The 12,394-nt window shown below is 35.4% G+C and overlaps 1 protein-coding gene across 1 annotated transcript; it reads right to left on the bottom strand.

Moving 5' to 3' along the window:
- Window positions 1-1,367: 1,367 nt before the first annotated feature.
- On the bottom strand, window positions 1,368-12,125 carry LOC112033312 (probable L-type lectin-domain containing receptor kinase S.5). Its single transcript, XM_065762055.1, has 4 exons — window positions 10,989-12,125; window positions 6,771-6,773; window positions 2,909-3,631; window positions 1,368-2,598 (listed from the first exon to the last, which is right to left on the bottom strand). The coding sequence occupies exons 1-4, from the start codon at window positions 11,455-11,457 to the stop codon at window positions 1,463-1,465; spliced, it is 2,331 nt and encodes a 776-aa protein (XP_065618127.1). The 5' UTR covers window positions 11,458-12,125; the 3' UTR covers window positions 1,368-1,462.
- Window positions 12,126-12,394: the final 269 nt, after the last annotated feature.

Raw genomic sequence — 12,394 nt, 5'->3', positions numbered from 1 at the left:
AGGAGGGAACTGTCACTACAGATCAAGTCCAATTGGGTATTGGGGTAAGGGTTCAACTGTAGGTTGGTAAGATACTTGAGATTCCTTTACTTGTAACCGCTTGATTTGATAATAGTGGAGTTTCGGGAGTGGTGACTTGAAAATCACCCGGTGGGGTTTTTGCCGTTAGGGTTTTCTCCATTCGTAAACAAATCACCGTGTTATTTATTTTCCGCTGCATATTTAGTTGTTGATGATTTGTTTGTGCTTCCATAAAATTGCATGATTAATTGATTAATTAATTACTTTGCTAAATTAATTAATTAGGGTTAATCATTAGGGGTCATTCAGATTGTGACCTATCATAAGGTACAGAGATTCCATTACTTGTAACCGTTTGTTGTGATAATAGTGAATTCTCGAGAATGGTGTCCTTAAAATCACCCGATGGGGTTTTTGCCGTGTAGGTTTTCCCCATTCATAAACAAATCACCGTGTCAATTTATTTTCCGCTACAATCTTAACTTAGTTGGTGATTTGTTTGTGCTACCACGCTTATTGCATGCTAATTGAATTAATTAATTAACTTGGCTAATTAATTGGTTAATTCATCACAATGGCTCAATATATTCTTGGCCTATAAAGTGGTATCAGAGTAGGCACACTCTGATTAGGGTTAATCTTTACTGTGTGATCCATTGACCCCCTGTTGTCATGGCTGCAACCAGCTTGAAGAGATCTTTGTTTTCAAATACATCTCGTTTCTCTAATCTCTACTTGTTTGATTGTATCAAAAAATGTAAGTCTAAAAGTTATTTGAATTCTATCATGATAATTATTGAATAAGATCTCAGTTTTTCAAAGAAGAAACACGACTGTCTCAAAATGAGAATGTGCAAAAGAGTTCGTCTGAGAAGAGTGAAATTTAAAGGCTTTGTTCCTAAAAGGCAGATGAGAGAAAACACCATTCCCACTTATCTGTCATCTAAGCTCGAAGTGTGCCTCATGATGAAGTCCGCATTTAAGGTTATGGACATGTGTTTGAGGTACCTTAATAACGGCTGCTCAAGACACATGATTGGAGACCAATCTCTCTTCAAGGTTAGATTTAATGAGAATCAACGGTCTAAAATATGTGTAACTCTAGTCAAGTTACACCAGGTGTAACTTAGACCCTTTTTTTTTTTTTTCAGAAGAAACTTAAACCTATCTCATATATATATATACACACACACATATATATATACACACACATATATATATACACATACACACACACACATATATATAATACTGTTTTAACTCCCTTGATTTGTTAATACTAATTAGAGTTTCATAATAATTTTTCGTTTATACTACAGCCCCTAATTTGGAATCCTGGCTCCGTCTTTAGTCATACATTTTAATTTTAAATTCTACCAAGTATAGCTCAATAGTTTCATGAGAGAATCAATCATGTCAAGACAAAAACATTATGTCACTACTAGTCATATTGGACCTCAATCTCATCTAGCGATGGCATAGATGATTGAATCAATGCAGAGCCACTTTTTGAGCCCAAATTGATATCCGTGGTTGTTGTGGAAGTAGAAGTAGAAGAGAACGATACTTGTTCTCCACTAGGTCGATTTCCTGGCAAAATCATTAAGGGCTCGTTTGGGTTCATAAGCGATGCCATAGATGATTGAAGCAATGCAGAGCCATCAGCAGTTGTTGTGGAAGTAGAAGAATTAGAAGAGAAAAATACATATACTCCACTAGGTCGATTTCCTGGCGAATTCATTGAGGGCTCAATTGAGTTCGTAAGCGATGCCATAGATGATTGAAGCAATGCAGAGCTATCAGTCGCTATTGGGGAAGTAGAAGAATTAGAAGGGAAAACTACATATACTCCACTAGGTCGATTTCCTGGAAAATTCATTAGGGGCTCGTTTAGGTCCATAAGAATATTCACCACTTTTCTCATCTTAGGCCGGAACATTGAATCTGGGTGCAAACATGCAAGCCCTACAATCAATGTCCTCTTCACTTGCTCCTCGTCAAATTTGCCTTGGAGCATTTGGTCCACACACTCGAGCAATCCATTTTCCCTGTATAAATTCCATACATAGTCTACTAGACCGTGTTCATCCATGATATCCTTTGATCTTTTCCCACACACAACTTCAAGTACTACCATGCCAAAGCTATACACATCAGATTCTGGGGTAGCCTTTCCTATGAAGCCCATTTCTGGTGCCAAATATCCTGGAGTCCCAGCTAGCTCAGTTGTAACAGAGGCATCATTTTGGAGAATTCTTGCAAGACCAAAATCACCAAGATGAGCATCAAAATCAGAGTCCAACATTACATTGTTGGGCTTAATGTCTCGATGAACCACAGGGTTACCACATTCTTCGTGCAGGTATAGTAATGCCGAGGCCAACCCTGTCAATATTTTGTACCTAGTTTCCCAGTCAAGAAACTCCTTTCTGATGAAACGGTCTAGGCTACCATTTGACATAAATTCATACACTAGGAGTAGATTCTCTCCCTCATGGCACCAACCTTGTAGTTGCACAATATTTTTGTGCCGCATGCGTCCGATGGTGCATATTTCTGCCATATACTCTCTTTCACCTTTAGTTTAGAGAGTAAAATAAACAAGTGTAAGCACAAAAACTACTCCTGAAAAATTAAGGAATTAATTCGGATATAATTATTGGAACTACATGAGTATTTTGTTGTTTCAAAATAAATACGATGTACTCACGGTTTATTATTTTGTTAAGATCCTCAAATGGAGAAAGTCCATTTTATTGGGAAAGATTTATTTCATATGTAACTTCAAATTAGTAATATTTAATAAATCAATTTCAAATGGATCAATCTAAACCGTGAAGAATATTATCAAGAAACAAAGCAATAGAATTAGAACAAAGTAACAAACCTTGTTTTGAGGTTGCCGAAATCTTCTTGACAGCTACGACTTTTGGAGGAACCGAGATAATACCTCTGTAAACACTTCCAAATCCACCCTTACCCAACAAGTTTTCCTTGCTGAAGTTGCGAGTAGCTTTTGAAAGCTGCTTGTACGTAAACTTCTTAGGGACATTAGCTGCATTCCTAGATTGAATCTCTATATCTAGATCTCTTTGATTTTTCTTCCTTAGCTTTCTTAAAATAGATGGAAGAAACACGCAAGTCAGTATAACCAACAAAACCATGAAACATGTTGCAACACTAACCAATACGGTCTTCTTGATTTTGTGGTCCTTTTCATGCCCATTGTGGATGGAAGAGGATGGCAATGGCACTGATGTGAAAACCCAATCAATGACCTTATGGCTTTCTGAGACGAGCCCCGTAGAAGCCGTAAAGCCCACAAAAATGGAGCTTGGAACTGTGTCAGACATGACTATTGATTGTTCGAGAACGGTCACTAATGGTTTCCCAGAATATCCAACTGAAATTTGAAGCATGTTTTTCCAACCATCATAGTCAATTTTGACCTTGATATCTCTTCCACTTTTGAGCTCAATGCCAGTGTAGTCAAGACTCTTTGCTGCAATCGGATTTATCATGCTTGTTGTGTCAATGCCAATATGGTTTCCGTCTAAATCATATTCATTCTTGAAGGTGTCAAGCTCCACAGCTAATTGCCGAACAACACCTACATTTCCATTTTATTTGATTCATAGTCAATTTTGACCTTGATATCTCTTCCACTTTTAAGCTCAATGCCAGTGTAGTCAAGACTCTTTGCTGCAATCGGATTTGTCATGCTTGTTGTGTCAATGCCAATATGGTTTCCGTCTAAATCATATTCATTCTTGAAGGTGTCAAGCTCCACAGCTAATTGCCGAACAACACCTACATTTCCATTTTATTTGACACTTTAAAATATATTTTCAAATGCTTTTTCCTAACAAATTAAACTGATCAATTGGCTCAGTTCCTTGTGATCCAAACCTCCAAGTTCGTTGACTCTAGGCAGCTAGTATATGCTTATATTCCTGAGTCTATAATGAAGACAAGAATTGGTTTGTGTTTTTCGTCCATAGTGTTAAACTTGTTGTGCGATTGTATGTGATAACTAAATGATGAGACGAATCATAAAAGATAGAGCACACACAAATGTTTACGTGATTCGGCCTCAATGGCGACTCTAAGAATATTTTTTAAGGTGATCACTAGAAAACTTAAATTATACAAAATCTAATAATAATAAAAACGCAAATAAATGAAGTATTACAATTTCTTTCTACTAACAAATGGAAAGAAAAAATGGTTTGAAAAGAGATAAAGTGGAAACTGAGAATGATGAGATGAGCGTAATAAGGTTAGAGATATTCTAAAATGATAATACAGAAGCAAAAAATGTATAGAGAGAGAGAGAGAGAGAGACGGAGATGGATGATTTTTGTTATAACTGCAAATCGAGTCACAAAGGAGAGAAAAATTGTTGCGATTACAAAATCAAGAAGAGCATAACTACCAGCACTGCCAAGAAGAACTCACTACCATAGTATTTCTCTTAATACCATTTTTTAGGGGTGAAAAAAAATATATATATATGGATTATTTTTATGTAATGGGTTAAATGAGTTACAAATTTGAATGATTCAAAATTTTTATTTTCTTGTTTTTGAATAGGCTGTTGTTTGGTCTAGTTATAGTTTTGTTGTTATTGGGGCTAATTTTAATTATTGTTATTTAAGCCCCTTTTTTTAAGGGGTCAAGGATTATGTTTGGGGGACCAAAATTATTTTTGGAGTAACATCTTACCACATGTCAAGGTGTTTTGGATGTAACATTATTGTGAAATTATTGTGAAAATGACTAAAAATATTTTGAATGTACCATTATTCTTATTTTTGTCGAATTCAAATTTTTGTAATTCTCAAGTTAGAGTATTCAACATTTTTATTAGAATGGCCAAAATAGGTTAGTTTAGTGTGTGTGTGTGTGTGTGTTTGCATACATACATACATACATACATACATACATATATATATATATATGAGTTCGGTTCAAGTTACACCTGGTGTGACTTTAAGTAATATTATATCACTCAATATTTTTTAATTTGGGGAAAATTTTGACAAATTCATCGTTAAATTACATTATCTTCATATATTCTCCATGCTTGCAAAATTTCAAGGTGATTAAAGATTAATAGTCATTTCATCAATCAATTGTTTAAATTCAAGTTTTTAAAATTTAAAATAACGCATAAAAGATAAGTTTATAGATCAAATGGTAAATAACTATTAGGATATATATGGTTCACTTGTTAGGAAAATATGTCAATATTTTATGTAGTTGGCTAATCCTTTGACAAAACGCACTCTACTTATATTTGGGTAGATCTAGGATATGTTTAATACTTCAAGAAACCTTGTTTTAAGTTCCAGTGTTAAAGCCATGCAAATCTATCCAAGAATCAAGTGAGAAAGTGCTGAATTTTAAAGCTTGATAGCTTCTCGACACCTACCTATCTGTCGAGCTCTTCAACTGATTCTTATCGCAATCTCGATAGCTTCTCGATAGCTGGTCGATCGATCGAGAAAGCTTCTGTCCCCTCGACACCTTCTCAACACCTTCTCGATAGCTGTATCTATTGAGATTCATTAAACCTCGACACCTGCTCGACACTTCCTCGATAGCTGCTATCTGTCGAGGTTACGGAAATTCAGATTTCTATTTTTGGGCCAGGCTTATGTATTTGAGTATGGTTTCTTTTCTCACAACCCTAGACCTATATAAGGCTTATTTTAGAGACCGTCACATAAGAGAATGCAAGGAGAACATATGCAAAAGGTGATTGATACGTTATTCTCTTTTAAAGAAGCTACTGCGTCTTTGCGCCTTAGGATTTTGTAACCAAGTGCTTCTTGATCTTCATTGTTGATGAAGTGAAGAACTTTACAGCCAACATTCTTCTTCTTCAAGTTGGTGAGTGAGTTACGTACTAGGATTCGTGCAAAGGAGTTAGTCACGTATTGGGATCCGTGCAACATCAAAGGATGGCGTTCATATATTGAAGAGTTCAGAGGTTCTGAAGCGGTAGAAGGTTTCTGCTGTGAGTTCATCTACAGGGATTGTAGAGTCTAAGGACAAAGGTTTTGTACTAGATCTGAAACTTCTCTTTACTATAGTGGATTGCTTTTTGGGAAGGTTTCCCCCCAAGTTTTTTACTGTGAAACTGGTTGGTTTCATTAGTTTTCGTGGGTCATCATATCTTGTCTTCTTTATTATTTTCGCTGCACAATTTTGACATGATATTGATGTTTGTTTGTTTTAACAAGTTTCATTCATAATAAATCTAATTAACAACTTGGATTTAAAACTTGTTAATTCTATCAATCGGGGTCTAAATTTCCCAACAATAACAACCAATTAGCATGAATGTTAAGAACATATAGAACATGTAATTCAACAATGGGTTTTTCATAATATGAATTAGGTGATGTAATATTACTTAAAGTTACATCAGGTGTTACTTGAACCTTACCTTATATATATATACACACACACACATACAGAGTTTTTTGCAACTTAGGAGACCACCCTAAATTAAAACAGGAGCCACCACTATACAGCCTAATGGCCTATATCCATAATGAAAAGACTTTTGATGAATACATATTGATATTAAGCACTTGTGTTACAATAAAGTCAATGAAGGGTTTATATATTAGAGAATGATTGACTAAACCTAAGCTAACCATAGACCAACCAAAGATTAATATGCTTGCTCTACAAGTATATGGGCCTATAATTGGTTTGGACCATAATATATCTAACACCCCCTCAAATTAAAGGTGAAAACTTGAGTTTGGAAGGCCTTGAATGTATAGCTTGGTGTGGCACCTCTGCTACTTAATTGACACGACAAGACCATGTGTCGCTAACATGATACTGATGATGTAGAAGTAGCCTGTTCAGATTTTGCCCGCGGCCGACAAAATTAGCCTGCAACGATCCAAACCACACCCTACAGAGCTCCACCAGAGGTGTATGGTGCAGTGGTCGAAGGCGATTTCCAAAGACCAACAATGGTCGGTAAGGCGAGCAGTTATGGATTTTGCATTCCGATGAGTAGCTGAACCGACCACCATATATATATGTATATATATATATATAATTTAACATATACATATATGATTTATAATCAAGTTTCAATTTTAAGAAATTTCTAGAGAGAGAGAGAGAGAGAGAGTACCTATGCAGTGTGATTGAGAGGAGAGGCATGAAAATAGAAACTCTGAAAGGGAGAGTGAGAGAGGCATGAAAGGTGAAGGAAGAAGAAGATGAGAAAATAGAGCTAAATTAAGTGAGTTATAAAACGACATAGTTTCATTAATTTTTTTTTTTTTTTAATTTGATACAAAATGGTGTTGATTTAGACATAATATTAATTTTAGTTTCAAATTCAAAATGACGTCATTTTAGTTGGAGTCTAGGTTAAATTCTGAAATTTATGTTTTAGATCAATTGATTTCTCTCTCTCTCTCTCTCTCTCTCTCTCTCTCTCTCTCTCTCTCTCTCGCCGCCACCGCTATCTACATCTTGCTTCCACTTGTTACTTGAACCCTACCTTATATATATATATATATATATAAACACACACACACACACACACACACACACACACACACACACACACACAAACAGAGTTTTTTGCAACTTAGGAGACCACCCTAAATTAAAACAGGAGCCACCACTATACGGCCTAACGGCCTATATCCATAATGAAAAAACTTTTGATGAATACATATTGATATTAAGCACTTGTGTTACAATAAAGTCAATGTAGGGTTTATATATTAGAAAATGATTGACTAAACCTAAGCTAACCATAGACCAACCAAAGATTAATATGCTTGCTCTACAAGTATATGGGCCTATAATTGGTTTGGACCATAATATATCTAACACCCCTCAAATTAAAGGTGAAAACTTGAGTTTGGAAGGCCTTGAATGTATAGCTTGGTGTGTCACCTCTGCTACTTGATTGACACGACAAGACCTTGTGTCGCTAACATGATACTGATGATGTAGAAGTAGCCTGTTCAGATTTCGCCGGCAGCCAACAAAATTAGCCTACAACGATCCAAACCACACCCTACAGAGCTCCACCAGAGGTGTATGGTGCAGTGGTCGAAGGTGATTTCCAAGGACCAACAATGGTCGGTGAGGTGAGCAATTATGGATTTTGCATTTCGATGAGTAGCTGAACCGACCGCCACATATATATATATATATATATACATATATAATTTAACATATGCATATATGATTTATAATCAAGTTTCAATTTCAAGAAATTTCTAGAGAGAGAGAGAGAGTACCTATGCAGTGTGATTAAGAGGAAAGGCATGAAAATAGAAACTCTAAAAGGGAGAGTGAGAGAGGCGTGAAAGGTGAAGGAAGAAGAAAAGGAGAAAATAGAGTTAAATTAAGTGAGTTATAAAACGACATAGTTTCATTAATTTTTTTTTTTTTAATTTGATACAAAATGGCGTTGATTTAGACATAATATTAATTTTAGTTTCAACTTCAAAATGACGTTATTTTAGTTGGAGTCTAGGTTAAATTCTGAAATTTATGTTTTAGATCAATTGATTTCTCTCTCTCTCTCTCTCTCTCTCTCTCTCTCGCCACCGCTGTCTACATCTTGATTCCACTATTTTCCAAGTTTCCCTCTCTCCTCTCTCCTTTCTATCATGGTTATAATCTAGAAAATTTTAGAGAATGTTTTGAAGCTCACTTGTCAATACTGGACTACTATGCTTTCTACTAGGTATGTGGAGTTATATAATGCTCAAGACCTAGGCTATTTATCTTCTCCTTTTGCTATGGTTTCAAGAAAATTGTAAATTTGTTTGAAAATTTTGTGTGCGTATTAGGGAAATATTTTGAACATGTTTTTTGTTAATATTTGAGTATTTTTTTTTTCTGTGTGGGTTGTTTGATGATTCTGATGTAATTTTTTTTTTTTGGCACCGAACTAACCACACTGCACTACTATGGTGAACCGAACCTAGTGTAGACATAAGTGTGCTGCAAAAATTCCCCCTATAATCCGCCGCACCACACCTTGTATAGGCCCAAGTAGAAGGTCTTGAATATATAGCTTGGTGTGGCATCTATACTACTCGACTGAAATTGCAAGATCTTGTATCGCTGACATGACACTGATAACAAAACTGACATCTAGTTGGCATGGTGCCTTAGTTGGCATAGTAGAAATGTTGAAGCGAATAGGATCTTGTGTTACATTACTAAAAAGACGACTTATATGTGGGAACCTAGTAACACACCAAATAGCATGGGCTCATGCTCTATAAGTACATAGGCATACAATTGGTTTGGGCTACTAGGGTCATAATATGTCTACAACCCCTCAAACTAAAGGTAAAAACTTGAGTTTGGAAGGCCTTATATGTTTAACTTGGTGTGGCACCTCTGCTGCTTGACTAACATATGGCAAGATCTTGTGTCACTAACATGACACTAATGATGTAAAAGGTCTTGAATGTATAGCTTGGTGTGGCACCTATGCTGTATGTGGAAACCCTATAACACACTAATTAGCATAGGCTTATACTTTACAAGCACATGGCCCTACAATTGGTTTGGGCTACTTGGGCCATAATATGTCTAACACCCCTTCAAACTAAAGGTAAAAACTTGAGTTTGGAAGGCCTTGAATATATAACTTGGTGTGGCACCTCTGTTGCTCAACTGACATGGCAAGATCTTGTGTTGCTAACATGACATTGATGATGCAGAAGGTTTTGAATGTATAGCTTGGTATGGCACCTATGTTATTTGATTGACATAGCAAGATGTTGTATTGCTAACAAGACACTAATAACGAAACTGACATCTGGTTGGCATGGTGCCTTAGTCAGCATAGCAGAGTGTTGAGGTAGATAAGATTTTGTGCCAATACCTTGCATAGAATTACGTTACTAAAAAGACAAAATATATGTGGGAACCCAGTAACACACCAAATAGCATCGTGTTAGTTTTCGTGTTTTTGTTTTTTGTTTTTTTTAACCCACCCATGTATGAACTATGAAGGCCAACCAAAAATGAACTTTGAGAACAAGGCTTAATGAAGAGCCAAGAGAGAGAGAGAGAGAGAAAAAAAAAAGACAAAATGTTCAATTTTTTGAACATGGCTGGGTGAAGAACACATGAGCTTGTGATTGTGGCAGTAGCTAGTTCAATTTTTTTTTCAAAATGGAGGGGTAATTTTGTCCAAAATACCAATGAGCTTTTGCTCTTTATTTTCACTCTTATTTTTCCCAATTTGGGGAGATGCAAGGGTATTTGGTAGAGGAGTTTAAGTAATGTTGTTTGAGTGTTTTTGATATACATGTTGGTGAAAATGTGTGTAAAAATGTGTGTAAGTGTGTTTGAAATGCTCAAAATAGGTTACCAAACGAGCCCAAAGTTTCGGTGGGTGCAAAGAGAAAACAACTGTGTCTCACCAATTTTCTCCCCATTCCCTCTTCCAACCAGACACCCTTCCTACCCATTTTCTCCCATATTTCTCACTTTTTTTTTTTCCATCTTTCCCAAAATCAATCCAACCAAACATAGAATTAATGTGTAATAGTAATTTTTCGTTTTATATAGCCTATTTTATTTAGTTGTCATGTTCTTTTAGTCAATTTAAGGAGTTTTTTTTTTTTTTTGCTTTACTAATTTTACTCAAACTTTGTCTAAGTGTGTAAAACTTTCTTATAAAGACTTGAACCCCAAGTTTCTCCCCTTCTCTCCACCAACCCTACAAAAAATTATAATTATAAAGTGATTATCATAGGTGTGTAGTGATAGAGTGTGTTTGATGTGTAGTGATAGAGTGTGTTTGATGTATTTTTCTATCCCAAGTTAATTCAATTTATATTTCCTTTTTTTTTTTGTTAAAACAATTTATATTTCCAAAAAAGGGTCTAAAATCCAAACAGAAACATTAAAATATAAATATATATATATATATATATACTTACCTTCGGTTGACCGATCAAGGATTCCGAGAAAGAAGCCATGGCTATCTGGTGGCGACGGATCATGATTTTGTGCAATAATAAACGCCATTCCATCTCCTGAATCAGTTGAATTCTGGAAGGGAGAAATCCTAACAGTGAAGATGGTTGAGATATTGGCTGGCCATGCAAGCATAGGGTGGGAATACAGAACCCGGCCAACCTTGGTTTTTAGCTGAGTTTGTGAGGTGAAATTGCCGTGTTGTGGCTCCGGTGTAATGCTCAAATATCCATCGACTGCAGTCGCTGAACCCATGCAAATAAGCTCTCCATTGCTGCAACTTTCAGGATTGAATGTGGGGAAAGAGAAGGTTATAGGGTCCATCACGGAGCTCAAAGAAGGTTGAATAAGAAAGATAGAGAAGAACAAAAGTGAAAGCATGGTTGTAGGTAAGGGACACAGCATAAACCAAAGACAGTTTCTTATGAGCATATAAGAACTGAGTTTAGATTGGAATGTAGTTCATTATTCCTAAAAGATGAGAGTGTGTTTAGATTGGGTGAAAACCAAGTTATATTTCATCACCTATGATCCAAAATACGTGAGACCCATGAAAGAAATGTTGTTTAACAAAATTTTTTAGTCTTGTACCCAGGGACGGAGCCATTCTTTGGCTTTGTCCCCCTAAAATTTGGTAAAAAAAATTAAATTTATTATATACATATAAGTACTAATTTAGCAATTTGGTTTGATAATTACACTTAGCCACCATTAAAAATAACATACTCCAAAAAAATAAAAGCCTAATAACAAAATCACCAATAGGAAAGTTACAAAAATTAGCTCAATTTACCAATTTTATCAAAATAAAAAAAAGCCCAGCCCTTAAATTTCCCCTCCAAAAAAAAAAAAAAAAAACCACAACGGAGATAGAGTGAGAGATGCTGAATTAGAGAGAGAGAGAGAGAGAGAGATTACAGTGGACGAAATAAAGTAAAGGAAGAAGATGAAACAAAACAAGTGAAGAAGGATAAGGGAGAAATAAAAATGATTAATTGTGTGGATGTAAAAAAGTGGAAAAAAAATGGACAAAGAAAGGTCTAGAAGATAAGGAATAAGTGGAGGAAAATAAAACAGAAGAAAACAAAAATAAAAATTGTGGCATGTAGGTGGGTGTGGAAAAACGAAAACAAAGACCTTGGGATTACATTATGGCTGAGATATAAGTGAAAAAAGAATAATGTAATTTGGTCCATAATTACTGTATAATATATATTTTTTACTATATATGAGCTTAACATATATATATATATATAACTTTCTTGATTTGTTAATACGAATTAGAGTTTCATGATAATTTTTTTTATTTTATACTACAGCCCCTAACTTGGAATCTTAGCTCCTTCCTTACTTAATTGTTCTTATCGCT

Source organism: Quercus suber, unplaced genomic scaffold (assembly GCF_002906115.3).
Source record: "Quercus suber isolate HL8 unplaced genomic scaffold, Cork oak 2.0 scaffold_440, whole genome shotgun sequence".
Lineage (NCBI taxonomy): Eukaryota > Viridiplantae > Streptophyta > Magnoliopsida > Fagales > Fagaceae > Quercus > Quercus suber.
The sequence above is the reverse complement of the archived record's forward strand: the minus strand, read 5'-3'. Positions and strand labels throughout refer to the sequence as shown.

Coding starts and splice junctions, on each gene's coding strand:
- LOC112033312 (XM_065762055.1), bottom strand. CDS start 11,457: ATGCTCATAAGAAACTGTCTTTGGTTTATGCTGTGTCCCTTACCTACA. Junction 2,599..2,908: donor TTCGGCAACCTCAAAACAAG/GTTTGTTACTTT, acceptor TCTAAACTAAAG/GTGAAAGAGAGTATATGGCA.